The 21,009-nt window shown below is 37.5% G+C and overlaps 1 protein-coding gene across 3 annotated transcripts in view; it reads right to left on the bottom strand.

Moving 5' to 3' along the window:
* Metap1 (methionyl aminopeptidase 1) overlaps window positions 1-20,698 on the bottom strand; it is a 54,377-nt gene extending 33,679 nt beyond the window's left edge. For 2 of the 3 annotated variants that reach the window (XM_058583838.1, XM_058583837.1), the window contains exon 1: window positions 20,525-20,698. In XM_058583838.1, coding sequence (XP_058439821.1) covers window positions 20,525-20,638 — 114 coding nt within the window. In that variant the 5' untranslated portion in view covers window positions 20,639-20,698. The remainder of the gene's footprint in view (window positions 1-20,524) is intronic. The other variant, XM_046458942.2, reaches the window with a different exon arrangement.
* Between the last annotated feature and the right edge of the window lie 311 nt (window positions 20,699-21,009).

Below are 21,009 nucleotides of genomic sequence, written 5' to 3' on the forward strand. Positions count from 1 at the left end.
AGCTCAGAAAAATAAATAATGGCAGGCAGATTAGGGAAATGCAAAAATCAAAGTACCACTGAACTGGTAATGAGTTTAGTATGTCCCTGGCTTTGAAACCCTGTGGGCAGCATTAAATGACCACTGAAATACAAAATGCTCAGAAGAAACCCTACAATTCTTTCTCAAGGAAAGAGAAATTTCCATGCTCAGAGAGTACAGAAATTTATCTTCCTTTCTATTCTCTCACATCTCAGCCCCCGCACAATCCTAAGGTGCTGCCCACAAAAGCTTGTATGAACCAAAATTCTGAGGGATGGGCATTTTCCACAGTGATGCTGTGGTCCAAGGAAGGTGAAGCAAAAACCAATTGCTTTTTCCACTCTCCACCTCCTGCCACTTAGCCCCAGACATGGGCACAGTCATGAAAGGGCACAACAATACAGGTAACTAAAACCCCAGTTTTCTGGACAGAGAACCAAAACAAGGATCCCCAAGGAGCCTAGAAATACCTCATGAAGTTGTTCTGATGCTTGTGAGAACAGAGCTAACAAATAGCCTATCATCTCCATTTCAGGTTGAGCTCTGGGACAGATGTGGAAGTACTGCAAAAGCCTTGAAAAATGAACTTACATGTGAACCACAGTCCACAGAACTTGCAACCTAAATCCAACCAGATTAGTAGCCTGCTAAACAAAAATAACAATATTCAAAGAATTTATATAAGACCCAAGATCTCATAACACAGTTACTTGTCCTGCAGTATCCGGGGATGATTCCAGGACCCTTCCACAGACACCAAATATGTGGATGCCCACGTCCCTTTATAAAAAGGCACAATATTTGCATATAACCTACGCACAACCTCCTTTTTACTTTAAATCGTCTCTAGATTACTTATAACCCCCAATTTAAAGCAAATGCCATGTAAATAGATGTTGTACTGTATTGTTCAGGAAATAACAAGAAAAAAGTCTATATGCGTTCAATACAGAGATAATCATAGGTCCAACTGCATAGTACATAACAAGACTCAAGGCAAACAATGCTTAAGCAATGAGTGGTGGAGCAAGATGACTTGTGAAATGGTGAGAGACTATAACACAGTATGCCTACATGTCACTTCATGTAGGTAGATTCCACATAGCATAAATTCCACATAGTACAAATTCCAGATTGGCTTTTGGGAACTCTCTGGAATTTTCCCCTCAAATATCATCAGCTGGATGAATCTGTGGATGTAGAACCCGTGGAATATAGAGGTATCACAAGTTATACCAGGCAGAACCTAGCTGCCTTCAAGGGCTAAGAAGCTCAGTACATCTCAAATACACCTTTCATCCATTCTCAGCACACCTATGCATACCAGAAAGAGGTTCCGACTAACACATACCTCGTATTAGCAAAATTAATAGTTTGGCAATTATAATTGATGAATTACATATTCCAACCAGTGCCATAATAAATATATATACTCTATTAAAATTAAGTGTTGAAAATGCGGCCAGTTCCTACCAAATAATGATAGTCACTCTTAAAGTGCAAGGACCTAGGTTTGATCCTCATCACCACCCTAAAATAAAGGTATTGTGCTGGTCTGGGGTTGTGGCTCAGTGGTAGAGCACTCGCCTCACACATGTGAGACTGTGGGTTCAATCCTCAGCACCACAAAAAAATAAATAAGTGAAATAAAGGTACTGTGTCCAACTACAAACTAAAAAATAAATATTTTTTTAAAAAAAGGTATTGTGTCCAACTACAGCTAAAAAAGAGAAGATTCATAGAAAAATCACTATTTACAAACTGTAATAAGCACTAGAAGAATAGGACACAATGTTATAAAGGCTCAGAAGACCAAGATCAGATTCTGACAACAGAATCAGAAGGAAGACGTATTTAAGCTGCAACTTTCAAGGAAAGGCAAATTCTGTATAAATGAGGCTATTACTTCACAAAGCAAGGAGAGGTGCATTCAGAAACAGAACTTTGCCTAACACTTGACAACTTTGCCTGCAAGCTCTGCTCCTAGATACTATATAAGCCAAAATCATTGAAAATCTTTTTCCTCTAACTTGGACTTGCACAACCTCAGATGGAGCCAATCCTGCTTCGGTAATTTTGCAAGATTTCCATAAAACCAGTCCCCGTTCAGTGAAGTCAGTAATAGTACATCACCAGAATCCAAGAGCTTGAAAAGGAGAGACTTGGGTTTTGACTTAAGAGCAATACTTGTCCTTGGGTAAATTTTTTTGCTGCACTAATAAGTATTTAATAATACCACCCTCATAGGGTTGCTCAGAGGATTTAACCAACAAGACTCTGGATGTGAAGAATCTGGCACACCAGTAGAGGTGCTGAACACACACAAGTTCCTTTCCATTCTTGTGAGGAGAGAAAACAGAGCCAATATTTTCAAAGGGACTGTTCATTTACATATACCCATTAATACACCTACACCATCACTCAGTCTCCCTCTCTCTCAGCTCATTACAGCAAAGGTTAAAGGAGTCTTTGAGAATGCCATGGACCTATTTTAATAAAGATGCAGTAGACCTGTCCAAAAGTGTCTCCTTACCGACAAAGCAAACAGACTTCCAATTTCTGTTAATTTTACTTACTGAGCAGCTCTCAAATCATCCATCCTTAACATCTTTGTATGAATCAGCCCAGTCCCTTCACTAGCATACAGCAGCAACATTTCTATAGCCAACAAGGCTCTGGGCAACCTGGCCACAGGTTTATTTCCCCATCTATTTAGCACCACCCACACTCCCCCTTTTCTCTGTCCATTCCCGATGCTTCTCTCTGGCTCCTCACCTGTTCATCCCAGTAACCTGTCAAATCTCAGCTCAGATATCACTTCCTCTATGAGGCCTTCTCTGACCAGCATCCAACCACCTCTTCAACAAATTACGTGCCTTTTTTACCTGCAGTTTCTCACAAGTACCAGACGCTGCTTTTCCTTTGTTGTACTTATCATTCATACTATCTGTGATTATTTAATGTAGCTCTCCTTGAAGACTGCAGACCCTCTGGGACAAAGCCCATTTTTCTCTTACTGTTTTATCCCCAGCACTTAGTATAGTGCCTGGAATATAATATGGTAGGCACTTAAATTTGACAAATTCAGGAAAGGATGATACAGCTTTATGAAATACCTACAAGTAAACCCATCATCTAAGAAGCCCCAGACTGCAAAAGAAGGTTCACTAAATGCCACCATCACGTGCTATCACAGGACCAAAGCAAGGTACTAAAACCTCTAAAACGATGAGCCAAAATAAACCTTTACTCTTTATAGGGTGATTAGTTCCTGATTATAATGACAGAAAGCTAAAACACCTTGAGACAATAACAAAACCACCAAACATCCAGGTTTGTGGGATGCAGCAAAAACAATGTTAAGAGGAAAGTTGATCACTATAAACACGTTACAAAACAAAGATCTCAATCAAATTCACAGCCAAACTTTACACCTCAGGGAACCAGAAGCAGAAATAAAAACAAAAAGCTAGCAAGGGCTGGAGCTGGAGCTCAGTGGTAGAGCACATGCCTAGTACACGTGAGGCACTGAGTTCAAACCTCAGCACCACATAAAAAAATAATAAAGATATTGTATCCATCTATAACTAAAAATTAATTATTTTTTTAAAGCTAGCAGAAGGAAGATAATAATACATGTTGGAGAACAACAAACAAAAATTTCAATGAAACTAATTTTTTTTAAGATCAGCATAAGTGACGAACTTTCCATTAACTAAGAAAAAAAGAGAAAAGCAATCCCTATCAAAATACCAATGATATTCTTTAAAGAAATAAATAATCCTAAAATTTATATAGTACCACAAAAGAACCAGAATAGACCAAAGCAACAGTGAGTAAAAAGAAAAAAGCCAAAGATGTCATAATACCTGACTTCAAAACATACTATAAGCCACAGCAACCAAAACAGCATGTTACTGGCATTCTGACACACAGGCAGGGCCTCATGGTGTATACCTGTAATCCCAGCAACTCAAGAGGCTGAAGCAAGAGGATCACAAGTTTGAGTCCAGCCTCAGCAACTTAAAAATGCCCTAAGCAATTTAGTGAAATCCTGTCTTAAAATAAAAAATAAAAAGGCTGGTTCAGTGGTAAAGTGCCTCTGGGTTCAATTCCCAATATTAAAAACAAACAAACAAAAAAAAAAAGACACACAAACCAATGGACAGAATGGAGAACTCAGAAATAAATCCATATCTACAGGCAACTGCCTATTGACAAAGACACCAAAAACTCACACTGAAGAAAAGATGGTCTCTTCAAAAAATGGTGCTGGAAAACCTGCACATTCATATGCACAACAAAACTTAGATTAGACCCCCCCATCACTCACCATATACAAAAGTCATCTCAAAATGGCTTAAAGACTTAAATGTAAGAAAGACATGAAACTATCAAAAGGAAACAGTAGAAATACTTCAGAGTATTGGTATGACAGACTTTCTTGAATAAGACTTTCTCAAAAACACAGGAAACAAAAAGCAGAAATAGAAAAACAGGACTATATCAAATTTAAAAAATTTTGAACAGCAAAGCAAACAAGAAAGTGAAAAGATGGCACGCAGAATGGGAGAAACAATGTAAACTTCATCCAACAAGAGATTAATATCCAGAATACATAAAAAACTCAAATCAATAGCAAAAAACAAGTAATCCAATTTTAAAACAGAAAATGACCTGAATAAAACTTCTCAAAAGATATGAAAATATCCACAAATATATGAAAAAATGCTCAACATCACTACTCATCAGGGAAATGCAAATCAAGACCACAACAACAAACCCCTACATCATCTCACCCCACTGAGACTAGAAAGACAAAAAAAGTAACTAATACTGGAGAAGATGCACAGAAAGGCTGTAGGTGAAAATGTGAATCAGTACAGTCAATATGGAGATTCTGCAAAAAATAAAAATAAAATTAACGTATGATCAAGCAATACTACTACTGGATATATTACCAAAAGAAAGGAAGAGATAGCTGCACTCTCATGCTTACAGCAGCACTCCCTGTAATAGCAAATTTATAGAATCAACCTAAGTGTCAACAGATGAAGGAAGAAAGAAAATGTAGTATAAACACACAGTGGAACATTATTAAGCCATAAATATAATAAAATCCTGTCATTTGTGACAACACAAATAAGCCTAGAGGACATGATATTAAGCAAGGCACAGAAAGGCAAATACTGTGTTCTTTTACTCATGTGAAAGTTAAAAATTGATCTCACAGATATTAAGAATGAACTAATGTTTACTGTAAGTTGGGAAGCGGGGGGAGGAGAGGACAGACAGAGGTTCATTAACAGCTACAAAATTATAATTTGGTACAAGGAATATGTTCTTAAGTTCTATAGCAGGGTAGGGAGATTACAGTTAATAATTTATCCTGTTTCAAAACATCTAGAAGATAGGATTTTAAATGTTACCAACAAAGAAATGATAAATGTTTGAGGTAATGAATATGCTAACTGATCATTACACAATATATCACAAACAAAATATTATACTGTACACCACAAAAATGTACATTATGTATCAAAATTTTTTTAACTATATTAATCTTTTTTTGTACATTACACACACACACACACACACACACACGTTACCAGTAAAAAGAGAGAAGACTCAACAACAAAGATGAGGGGAAACTTCCAAGATCATTCTGTGAAGTCAACATTACCCTGTGACCAAAGCCAACTGAAGACACTAATAAACACACACACACACACACACACACACACCCCAACATTCCTTATGAACACGAAAGCAAACTACCCCCAACAAATACTAACAAAACAGATTAAAAAGGATTATATTCCATGACTAAGTGAAATTCACTCTTGAATTCAGGGGTAAATAGTTCAATGTACAAACATGTAATATACACACATATATATACACATATACACACATTATAGATTATATATTCAATGTAACATCGTATTATGTGTATTAAATATATAAATACATAGTCATTAACTGAATGAAGAACAAAATCACTTAATCATCTCAATTGAGGGAAAAAAAGAAAGATTATTGATATAGGAATAAAAGTAAACTGGGCTGGGGATGTGGCTCAGTGGTGGAGCACTTGCCTCGCACATGTGAGGCACTGGATTTGATCCTCAGAACCACGTAAAACAAATAAAGGTATTACGTTTATCTATAACAAAGAAAGTATTTAAAAAAAAAAAAGTAAACTACTTCAGCATAATAAAGGTCATATTCTAACAGCCACAGCTAACATCAAATTCAATGATAAAAAACTAAAAGCTTTTCCTCTGTGACTAAATAAAACAAGCATACCAGCTCTCACCACTTCTATTCAACATTGTTTTCAAAGTCCTAGCCAGGACAGTCAGGCATGAAAATGAAATAAAAAGCATCCAAAAAGGAAGTAACTTGATCTTGTATTTTAAAAGCTATAAAGATTCCACATACACACACACAAAAAAATAGACACCTGTTAGAGCTAATAAAACCAATGCAGCAAAGTTGCAGATACAAAATCAACGAGCAAAAATCATACATTTTACACACTAATAAGTAACAAATAGAAAAGTAAGTTTTAAGAAGACAATTCAATTCACAATAGCAGTAAGAAGAATAAAATAATGCCAGGCACAGAGGCACACGCCTGAAATCCCAGTGGCTCAGAAGGCTGAGGCAGGAGGATCTCAAGTTCAGAGCCAACCTCTGCAACTTAGCAAGGCCCTAAGCAACTCAGCAAGGCCCTAAGCAACTCATCAAGTCTCTGTCTCTAAATAAAATATTTAAAAGGGCTGGGGATGTGGCTCAGTGGTTAAGCACCCGAGTTTAATCCCTGGTACCCCGCCCCCCAAAAAGGGCATGTTTTGTAGAAACTGAAAATATTCTCAAACAACATTTTTCAAAAAAAGAGCAAAGTTGGAAGACTCACATATCCTGATTTCAAATTTCCATTATGCAGGGGCTGGGGATGTGGTTCAAGCGGTAGCGCGCTTGCCTGGCATGCGTGCGGCCTGGGTTCGATCCTCAGCACCACATACAAACAAAGATGTTGTGTCCGCCGAAAACTAAAAAATAAATATTAAAATTCTCTCTCTCTCTTAAAAAAAAAAAAAACAAACATTATGCAGCCACAGTCATCAAAACAATATGGTCCTGACATAAGAACACATACATGGACCATGGAACAGAATAGTGGTCACAAACAAACCTCTGCAAATAGCTGATTGATCCTTGATAAGGATGCCCAGATAACTAAAAGACAGTCTCTTCAACAAATGGTACTGGAAAACTAGATATCCACATGCAAAATTAACTTAGAACGGATTAAAGATCTAAATGTCAGAATCAAAACTATAAAACCCTCAAATAAACATAAAGATATGACACTGATTTCACAATGATTTCTTGGAATTAACACCAAAAGCACAGGCAACAAAAGCAAAACTGAACCAGTGGGAATTCATCAAATGCTAACTTGTTCATCAAAGGACATAGGCAATATAAAGAAAAGACAACCTACAAAAGGAAGGCAAGGATTTACAAATCTCATAAGATGACACAGGGTTCATATTTACATTGTTTTTAAAAAACTCTTACAAATTAACATAAAAAAACAAATAATCCTATTAAAAACTAGGTAAAGGACTTGAGACATTTTCCCAAAGATGATATACAAATAGCCAACAACTGTATGAAAAGGTGCTAATATAATGAATCATCAGGGAAATACAAATCAAAACTACAATGAGATATCACTTCATAGCCATTAGGGTGATTACTACAAAAAGAAAAGAAAATAGCAAGTGTTCACCGGGATGTGGTGCAACCAGAACCCGGGTACGCTATGGGAACTGTAAAATAATTCAGTCACTATAGAAAACAGTGCAGCAGTTCCTCAAATAATAAAAATCGAGCTATCATATGATCCAGCATCCCACTTCTGAGTATGTATCTACAAGAACTGAAAGCAGATGCTCAGAGATTTTTGCATATCCATGTTTATAAGCACCATTCATAATAATCAAGAGGTTGAAACAATCCAAATTCCCATTAAAGAAAGAATGAGATAAACAAATAAAGCATGATACATATAAACAATGAAATAGTATGTAGCCTTAAAAAGGAAAGTTATCCTGTCAGATGCCACAAAAATGAATTAACCTTGTCAAGCAAATAACAAAAGGAAATATGGTATCATTCCATTTTAAGGTAGGTGCAGTAGTCAAATTCACGGACATAAAAAATAGAATGGTGGTTACCAGGGGATGGGGGGAGAGGGGCAAAGAGGAGGTATTTAATGATACAGAATTTCAGTTATGCAAGATGAAAAAGTTCTGGAAGTCTGTTTCACAACAATGGAGGGAGGGCATGGGAAGAATGAAGGAACTTTGGGTTGGGCAAAGGGGGTGAAGGGGAGGGGACATGGGGGTAGATAAGAAGGTGGAATGAGATGGATATCATTACCCTAGGGACATGTATGATTGCACAAATGGTGGGACTCTGCACCATGAAAAACCAGAGAAATGAAAAGCTGTGCTCCACTTGTGTACAATGAAATGCATTCTGCTATCATGTATAACTAATTAGAAAAAAATAAAAATAAATGTTTTTTAATGGAAATGCCCTAAACACTATTGTACTGAATCCTTAAAAATGGTTAAGATGATAATAGTTACACTTTTTGAAGAAGATATCAAAAAATGACTGTATATAATTTACAGCAGTGATTCTATTTTTATTTGGAAAGAATGAAAACAAAAGCTAACATGTGTTTACCATATACCAAATACTAACTTAAGGATTTACCATTTATTAACTGTTAATCCTCACAATAAATCTAAGAGGTAGTACTATTATTACAGATATTCCATTCTAAAGATAAGAAACCTGCAGTACAGATTAATTATCATGTCCAGAAAACACACAGCTAATTAATGACAAAGCTATGCAGACCCTCTTGACACAGTACCAATGTTTTTAAGCTCCATACAACACATATTCGAAAGTCTGGACAAATAATAAACCAAACTAAGATGCTTTTAAGATGTTGAGATTATGATAGTTTTCAACTTTATATACTACTATGTTAAATTTTGCAAAGATAATGTACTGTATCTTATAATGAAAAACAATAAAATATTTACATTTTGGAAAAAAATTAAGTTTTCAATGGAACAACAAGGCCTCTATTCCCACTAACAATCCTTTCAATTCCTTATGTTTCTACATTTCTATTACTTGTGCTCTTCACTCAAGTCACGATTTTCTACTTGCCACACACAAGACTCAACTTGCTCCTTCCTACTTCCATAAACACATCCATCCCCTGGAGAGAATGTTCTCTCCTCCACCTCAATACATGCCTTTTTATTTATCTACCTATTTATTTTATTAACATACCTACTTTACTCTCAAAATCCAGTTCTTAACTCATCTCCTTCTGGAGGTCTTTAAGAGTCTATCATTACCTATCCCATTTTTTGACTATTTACTGTGATACTTGAACAACTATCCTTTTGGCCTGTCTTGTGTTCTCCACATCTGAAAAGTTCCTTAGAATGTCACTTCCCTTCTCCTAGAGGCAAGGATATTCCAATAGCAATATATTCATTTTTGAAATAAAATTAATAATTTTTATTGCTACACAAAGGACATACTTAAGTGAAACTGGCTTCATTACTACATAGCAATAGAGAATACAACACTGGCACAGTATGTAGCTACTGCTTGATTTATGCTAAGAAACCAACAGTTTTATCCATCACTTTCACAAAACAACAACAAAATATATATACTTCTAATAAACATTACTACCAGAAACCAGGGACTTTTTAGAAATAGATTTATTACAGATCTGGGGTAGGAAAAGTATAAGGTAAATCAGATTTGTCTTGTGCCAAAAAAAGAAGCAATCAGAAACTAATGGAGAAGGCTAAGAAGAAGCCAATTTAAGGTACTATCACTGAACAAATGAGACAATTTGAATATCAAAAAGAAAAAGTCACTAACCTGAAAGATTTTTTTAAAAATTTGTAATCACTGAAGTAACTAGGAAACTACCATTACCTGTGTTTCTAGTGGTAACATTAACACTACCATTTTAGGTGGAGCACACTTATTTTATCAATTGATTAGAAAGTTCTACCTTACTGCATGGGGAAAAAAATTCAGTTATTAAATGACAGAACTGGAGGGAAATCACCTCTTGCAGCCCACATGAAATAATTATCAGGCAAGGAACATCAAAGATGCTAACACCACTTTAAGAAAGATTACTAGGGCTGGGGTTGTAGCTCTTGTCTCACATGTGTGAGGCACTGGGTTTGATTCTCAGCACCACATATACATAAATAAAATAAAGGTTAAAAAAAAAAGAAAGATTACTGAAGAAACACATATTTCCATAGTGCCAGAGTATCCTTCCATAGATTATGTACAAAGTAAAAAATGTAAACTTACAATGATTTGCCAGCAACCTTTTAGCCAAGTGATCAAATTTAGAACCATCAGGACTGGAATAAACCAGGCATTCTATGACTGCTGACACGACACAATATGAAATACACAATATCACCTATGGATCTCATCAGTGTTTCACTAGAATCTAACTGGACATTTGGACTTAATTCCTAGTTTACAGAAAATGCAAGAGAGACAGCCATATATGGCGTTGCACAATCATGTACCCAGGGACTACGGATACAGGAGGCAGGAAGATGGCAAATTTGAGGCCAGCCGTGGCAACTTAGTGAGATCATCTGAAAATAAAATATAAAAAGGGCTGGGGATCCAGCTCAGTAGTAGGCCACCTCGGTTCAATCCTCAGTACCACAAAAGGCGAGGAAGGCTAAAAGAACAAAACATTATGAAAAAATAATCAGATAACCCAAAATGCGTAACATTCATTTGGACACAGCAGTACACACCTGTAATCCCACACCTACTCTAAAGGTTAAGGCAGGAGGATTACAAATTCAAAGCTATCTTTGGTAAAGACTATTTGTAAGCTTGTAACTTTGGTAAAGAAGACTCTCTGTGCCTACTAGAAGAAAAATATAGGCCCAAATCTCCATCATGTTGGCTTAGGAACCAAATTCCTTAACAACACTCCCAGAATAAAGAAATAAAATCAAGTATCAATAAACAGGATTTTATCAAACTAAAAAGCTCCTTCACAGCAAAGGAAACAATCAAAAATGTGAAAAGAGAGCCTACAGGATGGGAGAAAAATCTTTGCCACCTGAACCTCAGATAAAGCATTACTCCCCAGGATATATAAAAAAGTTAACACCGAAAAAACAAATAACCCAATTAATAAATGGACAAAAGAAATAAAAAAACACTTCACAGAAGAAATACAATCAATCAACAAATATATGAAAAATGTTCAACATCACCAGCAATTAGAGAAATGCAAATTAAAACTACACTGAGATTTCACCTCATTCCAGTCAAAATGGCAATGATCAAGAATACAAGTAACAATAAATGCTAGTGAAGATGTGGGGGGAAAGGCACAGTCATGTAATGCTGGTGGGACTGCAAATTGGTGCAACCACTCTGGAAAGCAGTATAGAGATTTCTCAGAAAACCTAGAATGGAACCACCATTTGACCCAGTTATCCCACTCCTCAGCATATACCCAAAGGACTTAAAACCAGCATATTATAGTGATGCAGCCACATCAATGTTCATAGTAACTCAATTCACAACAGCTAAGCTATGGGACCAATCTAGGTGCCCTTCAACAAAAATGGGTAAGGAAAATGTGATACATATACACAATGGAATATTGCTCAGCCATAAAGAAGAATGAAATTATGGCATTTGCTGGTAAGTAGATGGAACTTGAGACTATCATGCTAAGTAAAATAAGTCAAACCCAAAACACCAAAGGCGAAATGGTTTCTCTGATATGTGGATGCTGACTCATAATAGGCAGGGAGGAGGGAGGAGTGGAGGTTCATGGAACTGGAGGGGGATGGGGGGAATGGGGGAAGGAAGGGAGTAATGGGGGAAGGAAGAGGGTAATGGGAGACGGAAGGGGAGAATGGGGGAAGGAAGGGAATGGGAAACAATAGAATGAACCAGACACAACTTTTGTTTATATATGAATACATGACCAGTATAACTCCATATCATGTACAACCATAAGAATGGGAAGTTATACTCCATGTATTATGATATGTCAAAATACATTCTACTGTCATGTATAACTAAAAAGAATTTTTAAAAAAAATTTAAAAAGGCCCCTGTCTCGGGCTGTGGCTGTGGCTCAATGGTAGAATGCTCACCTAGCATGTGTGAGGCACTGGGTTCAGTCCTCAGAACCACATAAAAATAAACAAATAAACTCCTTGTGTTCATCTACAACTAAAGAAAAATAATTTTTAAAACAATAGCCCGCCCCCCCCCCCCGTCTCAAAATAAAACAGACTGGCAATGTAACTCAGTGCTTATCTAGCTGGGTTCAATCCCCAGTAGTGGGGGAAGGTGGGGGGGGGGGGAACGCTAATGTGGTGCACCATTCTACAAACAAATGACTACTGTCTTCAGAAAGTTAGCATCATGAAATACAGATAAGATTGTTCTCAATTTTAAAAGACTAATAAGCAACATGACAACCAAGTTCTATGAGAACTGATAAGATTCTGATTTTTTAAAATAATAATGCTTTTATAAAAGATGCTTGGATATTTGAAAAGGACTGGCTGTTAGACAATATTAGGGAATTAATATTGTTAATTTTCTTAGGTGTAATAATATTAATATAGTATGGAAAGAATGCCCTTGGCTTGAGAAGATGCATGCTAAATATTTAATGAATGCAATGCCATGCAATCGGTGGAATTCTCCAATGTATCTCAACAAATACACACATACAAGTATACATAAATTAAACAAACAAAGCAAAGTGGTACTTTTAGGCAATGCATACTAATTGTATAATGCAATTAGTTACACAAGTTGAGTAGTACCCCCTTATTCAAACAGTCTGGGAACAGTGTGGTAACATTTGCTCAGACTTTACCAGATGAACATCCCTAATCCAGAAATCCAAAATGTGAAAGGCTCTAAACTCTGAAATTTTTGAGCATCATGCTGACACTAAGCTTCAGATTTCAGATTTGAATTAAGGATGCTCAACTTGTATTATTCTTCAAACTTTCCTATTTGTGTGAAATTTTTCACAAGCCACTCAAGAAACTCAATAGTACATTTTTTAAAATTCAGGAAAAAACTCCATAATTATAACTTTGACTAGCACTTTGTTGGCATTTATTTAAGTACTTCCTATCCATACAAGTATAGCTCCTTAATGATACAAAAACTTAAGTGTTTCCAAGATAATGAATATGAAAATAGCCCAATAAATGCTGATATTCCTAAGTAACACAAATTCTGTATTAATCAAAAAACCCAGGATAGGAAACTATAATAATATATTAATATAAATATTATACATTACAGAATATATAATATAAACTTACAGATGATGGGAATATATATATAACCACTTGGAAAACAATTTGTCATCATCAAAGTAAAACTGAAAATATATCCTGTGGCCCAAGAATTTTTTTTCCTACATGTATACCTAAGAGAAACTTACACACAGGCTATCAAGAATTAGCTGCAATCATATTTAGGGCAGCACTGTTAATAACAGCAAAACTTGGAACAGCAAAAATCTATATTAACAGAAGAACAACTAAAGTATAACGCATTAATTCATTGGAATACCAAATGGCAATGCAGTGATTTCATTTATAAAATTTTGAAAACATAAAAACTGTAATAACACATTATTTAAGGACTCAAACATGGAAAAGCAAATGAAAGATAAACACAAAATTCAGGATATGGAGTACCCGACACATAAGAAGAAAGGGACAATAGGTAAGGAACATACAGGAGCCTTCTATTTTTACTTGTTTTCCTGATGACTTTTTTTTTTTTTTAAATAAGTTATTGTAGGAATATAGGCATTTACTACAGCATGTTTCTTTACAGGCTAGAATGAATTACTAATTTTTTAAATTCTTCTCAACACCAAAAATTTTAGAATATACATAGATCCTGACTTTAAGTACTTAAGACCTCAATTCAAAAGCAATACTAAATGACTTGTGTAATAACTTAGTATGTGTTTTTTCTACATTTGTTTAGTCACAAACAGTACAAAGTTTTCAGTATTCAAATGGCCAAACCAGTTAACAAAATCAGAGGAAAAAAGTCATGTCATTTCTAAAATGTATGACCCACATATTTACCTATCTTACTGACTGATTTAAGTTCGAAACTTTGATGGAAAAGACTTGGTTACCTTCATAATCTGATACAAAGGGCTGCCTTTGGCATTTACGTCAGAATAATATAATACAGCACTACAATTTGGAGAAGTCGTCTTTGTTACCTACCATTTTATGATGGCAAGGGAAATTGCTATATTCTTTTTTTTTTTTTTTTGGTGGGGGGGGGGGGCGGGGAGGGGGAATCAGGATTGAACCCAGGGGCACTTAACCACCAAGACACATCCCTAGCCCTTTTTATTTTTAATTTTGAGACAGGGCCTCTATAAGTTCTGAGGCTAGTTCTGAACCTGTCATCCTCCCTGCTTCAGCCTCTCAAGCCACTAGAATTACAGGCATGCCACCACACCCAGCTTACAGTCATAAATTTATTTACTATTTATACTGAACCTCTCTAGAGAGGATTGAGCATATGATCCAGATAAATGCACACTAGCTGACAGCAGACCCCAGCTGATTAGTTTTTGGAGAATGCTTTCCAAGATATTTGTACCAGCTCTGGCATAGCAGGATGAAAGTCTCTACTAAGCCTTGCAATGAAACAGATTCCTGGAGACAAAACTAGGAGAAAACTTACAATATATAATGCAGTGGATATTTCACAGAGTCTCTTGCACAGATTTAACTACAGCTACCAAACATAGGAAAGCATGCCTGACTCATAGAGTATTCTGAATTGTTGTTTATTCAAAACCAGAGGTAAGACTGGTACTAATCAATCAAAATAAGCAATCAAAATAAAATGACATAACTGTTGGACTGTGAGCACTACATACCCAAGCATGAAAAGAATGCTTCAAATTAAAACTTGAGGACAGAAGTGGTTCAGGATCAAGCAGAAAAAGTCACAATCATACTTAAATCCTATTAAAGGATCATTCTGAAGAGAAGCCCAGTGGTTGTTCTATAAAGTACTCCCACCTATATTACAAGTTTATTATCAACACTAAAGAAAATCCCTCATCAATACAGAAGCAGTCACCATGCCAGTGCTTCTCCTTCTTAATGTCTAAAGTTGGGTAGCACTTCAAGCTCAGCCATGCACTTACATTTGTCATTCTACCAAGCTTAAAATTCTGCAAACATGCCAAATCCGAAAAACACTCACCTAAAAAAAACCTGTGACTAAAACCTTTTCAATCCACAATCTAAGTGAACAATAGAAGGTTGTTTCCATTTCTAATAGCCTTCCAATTTCCAAAAAGGTAACTCAAAAGTTAACACTTATGGGGCTGGGGTTGTGGCTCAGTGGTAAAGCACTTGCCTAGCATGTGTGAGGCACTGGGTTGGAGTCTCAGCACCACATACAAATAAATAAAGGTCTACCAACAACTAACAAAACATTTTTTAAAAAGTTAAGACTTGTCTGATTCCTACCAACAAAAATAATGTTCACTATTTACAAGTTCTATGATAAGAATAAGTCATGCCAAAACCCCACTGACTACAAGAAAGCTCTTGAACCAACTATTCTGTGAGAACTGTGTGCTTGATAAGGACATAGACTCAGTTTGGAGTTGTTCCATCTGGGTTCATGCATCAGTTCTATTATTCTACACTCAATAAATAAATATTACTTAAATTTTACAAGAACTTATTGAAGAGTAAATAGCATTTTAAAAAAGTGGAAAAAAGTCAATAATCAGTGAATAAATGACAGTTTATGAATAACAATTTACCTCATCCTTTACAGAAGATAACATAAATTTAACCACAACATGATACTCCCAATATATTGGTTAAGATATAAGGATGAAAAAAATCCCCTACAATTATGTACATCATGGCATCATTTCTGTAAAAACATATATAAACATAAGCATACAAATGTGTGTAACAATATACAAACATGTTCATAAGGATAAAAACTAAAAAGTTCCCAGAAATTATCTCTGCATAATTGTTAACCTACATTTTCTATTTTTATGCAATAAACAATTAGTAAAATTATTTGCTTAAAAAATAAAACAATCCTTCTATACCTTGTCCTGTGCTTTTACTTAAACTCTTGACAGTTGTACCCAAATTTGCCTAACTTGCAGCATTATCTAGGAACGTGAGGAATTTAAAGAAAATGCCTAGAAATTTAAAAAGCACAATATGTAATATTTCTATTGATGATAAAGACAAGTTCCAGAAATACTCTGCATTGTCAGGAACTTTGTTGCTGAAAAAGAAACAGTTTCAGAGGGCTGGGCTACATTTCAAAGCTGCTGCATGTTGGCTTCCTGGAGAGTTAATTAATCACATTACTTTACCACCGCTTCTTTCAAAGAACTTGAAACAAGAATTTGTCCAAATATTCATAAATAAATAATACTTCCCTTCAAACATCTTTGATACCTTCTTTAGGTATAAAATTAACTGATTTAATAATGTATGAGGCTGTAGGCATAATAAAATCATTTATGGAACACTGTGCTAGGCACTTAGCATGCTCCCTCTTACCCCTCCCCTCAACTCCAAGAATAGGACACTCCAATAAACCTCTCTTACAAATCAGGAGATATCTCAACTAAGGACATGAGAGTAAAGATTCCAAAATTACATTACATTTACTATCTTCTTTCTTTCTTCCCTTTTTTTGGGGGGCTGGAGGGGGGGGGTGCGTCTCTCACTATGCTACTCAGGTCTCTAATTCCTGGGCTCAAACAACCCCTTCCTCCACCCAAGCCTCCCAAGCCCCTGGTACTACAGGTGTGTGCCCACCTTTACTATCCCTTTTCTATTAAGCATAAATGGTTACATATCACTCAGGTCCTTTCCAACTGATCCTTTAACTCAGGACAAGACAGCAAGCATCATCACAGGACAGTTGCTAAATTAAGCAGCAGCTAAAAAATTTAAAAGAAATTAAATTCAATCACAAGTAAATAAATGACAGTACATTCTTAACCCAGTATTTTATTGTCTGTATAATGGATAATGTAAATGCAGAATTCTTTGCAGAATTCATAGCAAGTCAATTGTTTTTTTGGTTTTTGTTTTTTACTTAATGAACTGTGAACCTACTATGCTCAAAATGCTTCAGAAAATACAAAAATGAGCAAAGCACAGACTTTATCTCCAAAAAACCTTATATATAACTAAAAATATATAACTACTATTAATTTAACAAGAATGAACATTTCAAGAAACACAATCAAACATAAGGAACTTTTGGAAAGTTCAATTTCAAGTGAAACATGTTTTACTCATATAAGTTTTTCTTAAAATTAAGCCCTTATATATCTCTATCTTCTTAAACATAAAACCCAGTATAACAATAAAATGCTAATATTTATCAAGTTTGTGTGTTAAGTGCTTTACATGCTTAGCATTTAGTCTTTACCAAAACCCTAAGTACTGCTGATGGTTCCATTTTAAAAAGAAAATATAAAAACAAATTTTATTTGCCCAAAGTCATCTAGCTAGTAAAGGGTGGAGCTGTAACTCAAATAGCAGTCTACCCTCTATTCTATTCTGCTTAACACTTTTATTCATTGATTCAATCAAACATATGTTGACCACTTGTTACACACAGAGTATCATTAGGAAATGAGCATAGGATAATAAACAAGATAGCTTATTCATGAAGTTCACCTTTTGATTGAAAGACATTCATATCTGTTTTCTAATAAGATAATTACAGACTATAAAATGTTACAAAGGAAATAAAAAGATGATTTGACAAAGTAACTGGAAAAGGTTTACATATCTTATGGTGTTAAAGGCATCTTATAGTTGTTTTCTATTTACTGCCAAAGACGGGCCAGGCAGGATAGGGACAAAGAGAAGATAGGCCACTTCTAGTGAAAATGATCAGAGAAGTGGCAAGGGAAAGTCTTGGTTTCATCACAGATGTGGAAACAAACTTAAGAAAAGTTACAGTGACTTGACTGATCAAGATCTCAAGCTAGGACTGAATTAACTATAGTATCAGATGACAAATGATATTTTGGATAAGATAAGACTACAAAGATATCCCCTGACTGGCACAAGGAAATAAGGCTAGACACAGGAGGTACCTTAATGGTGGGAACAAAATCCTGAAAGCAATGGGAACTCTATTATGAGGATAAACATAATCAGACTGTGGGGAAAATAACTTCTATACAAAAGTCTTGTTTGGGTTGGTTGTTTTTGTTGTTTGTTTTCTTTTGGAGTGTGTTTGCAAGGTGAGGAATTACAGCAGAGAAATTAATGAAGAGGCTACAACAACTGACTTTGTGACAAATTTTAAAAACTGACTATAGGAGGTGGTAATAAGAATGAATAAAGCTGAGAGCCACTCTGGATATGAGATAGAACAGTGGTACCAGAAATACACATGCAGAATCCAATATGGAGTTCCCCCAATCCTACAATACAAATAAGTCCTTCCTGCTTTCACCAATGTGTCTGGCATTTTTCCACAAATGATTCAATGTTCTTTCTGACAATTAGTTACACTTGATAAATATGGCTTCCTAGTATCTTTTTAAATTTCTAACAGAGAAGTGTCAGTACATATTAATTAATTTATCATCACAAACATGTCACCAAATTTAATCATGTTGTAAACCACATTATTCTACACACATAGTACACAAATTGTCCAAAGCAAACTATTGTTTTTGTTTTGTTTTGTTTGTTTTAAGTCCAGATCCCACACAAGCCTCAACTAATTAGAGAACCTTAAAGAATCAAGAGGACCTGTGGCAGGTTTAGCATGTTGAGTAGCCCCAATGCTATTTTTAGCTCAAGCAACACTTCTCCTTGTGCAAGTTTTTCCAAACGATACCAACAAGGTCAAGGATCATATCCTATCTAAAAACAAGACCTACATAACAGCTAAGATCTCTCAGAATGGCTTATCTAACAAGTGCTATGACCTTAAGGATTTTATTTGTATTTTTATTTTTACATATATCTTTGGTTTTTATATATTTTATATTTGAAAATACTCACTTATATTAATACATTGTTTTCATTCTTATTTACACTTTATATATGGCAGTGTTAAATTCTACTTATCATCCTTTTAAAAACGAAAAGCCTTACTTTGTACCAGCACTTCACGTTCAAAGGGATAATCTAGGTCTCCGAACAACTATCATCCACTCTATATAGACAAACGCTGGAACTCAGAAAGATTAATTAAAATTAAGTTCACTAATTCAAGATCGCACAGAAATTGGTAAGGACAGCGCCAACATCAGGCCTCTGAACTCTGACCCACTCTTCTCCACCCAGGAAACTACCAATTTAATATTTGCATATTCATGTGCCTCTCTTCAACAAACCTAGACTCTAACTTAGAACCAAAACTATTGCCGCCCTGAGTCTCGAAATACAGCAGAAACACTAGCATTCCTCCGTAAACACAAACACTGGAACACACGCTTCAGTCGGTACCCCCATGCAAAGCTGGGTGTGCTCCGCTGCACAAAACTTAGTAAAATACACTACGGCCTTAAAGCAAAACCCTCACCTGAGCTATCCTCCTCACTCCGTGGGAAATTGTCATGGAGAGAAGTGACTCATCCCGTTAAGGTTTTCTAAATTAATAATTTTGAATTATTAATTAAAGAATGAATTACACAAACCCCTTTCTACCCTCACCGCGAAGTTGCTTGAGTGTCAAAACGCGGTAGGTTACTACACAAAGAAGTGGGGCTGGGTCTAGCTCTGCCCCTCTCCACCGCTCCAGCTGTCCTGAGGCAACCCACTCCCCCAAGCCCAGCGGGTCGCTCCCGCCCCTTAACCCGGACGACACCAGACACAGCCGGCCCGAAGCCCCCACGCCCCTGACCGGAGCCCTGCGGGAATGCGGCTTAACCACTTCGGGCTGTCCCTTTTCCCCCTACCTGCGCGGGGCTGCCGAGCTGCCCACACCTGGCGTCACCGCCCCCGCGGAGGATGCGCGGCCGGAACCGGCCCCTAAACGCGTCGCCCGGCGGCTGCCGGGCCACCCGGGGCAAGTCGGCTTCCGCCCTCAGCTCGCATGGCCGCGGCTGACCGCGTCCCCGCCCCCGCCTGCGTCCGGAGTCCCCAGGGCCCCGGACCCTGAGAACCCAGAGGGGGCGGCGGCGGGCGGCGGGGTGGGGTAAGAGGAAACGCAGCCGCGGGAAGAGGAGGAGCGCGACCCGAACCACCGCGAGGGCGCGAGGGGAGACGAAGGCAAAGGAGGAAAGGGGTCCGCAGAGCAGGCAGCGCTCTGGGGGAGCGGGGTCTACCTGCGAGCAGAAGTACGAGCCCTGGATGCCCAGCTTGATGCAGGTGGGACACTGGAGCTTGGCCTCGCTGCTGCAGCCGTCCGTCTCGCACACCCGCGTCTCCATGGCCGCCATGCTGCCTGCCTGCCGGAGGAGCGCCTCACCGAGGAAGAGGAGGGAGGGAAGGAGGAACGGCAGGGCAAAGGGGAGGAGAGAGCGACCGAGTAGGGGGAGGAGCTCGGCCCGCTGCGGGCCTGGGCGCGGAAGGGGGAGGAGCGCAGGCCGGGTCCGGATCACGCTGCGCGCCCCGCCCTCGCTCCGCGCGCGCAGCTGGCGCCCCGCCCTCTCCTCCCCACCCCTCCCCGCGCCTTCCCCCGCCTCCGGGGCTGTGCGCACGTGGGGGAGGCTGGGGAGTCCAGCCTCGATTTTCGCCGGGTCTGTACAGTTCTGCGTTTGCACGCAGCTATCCCAACCTCGCGGCTCGGGGGGGTGTCGGCCAGGTGGGG

This window comes from Marmota monax, unplaced genomic scaffold (genome assembly GCF_021218885.2).
Source record: "Marmota monax isolate L192 unplaced genomic scaffold, Marmota_monax_Labrador192_F-V1.1 WCK01_AAM20220418_F8-fsc00002, whole genome shotgun sequence".
Lineage (NCBI taxonomy): Eukaryota > Metazoa > Chordata > Mammalia > Rodentia > Sciuridae > Marmota > Marmota monax.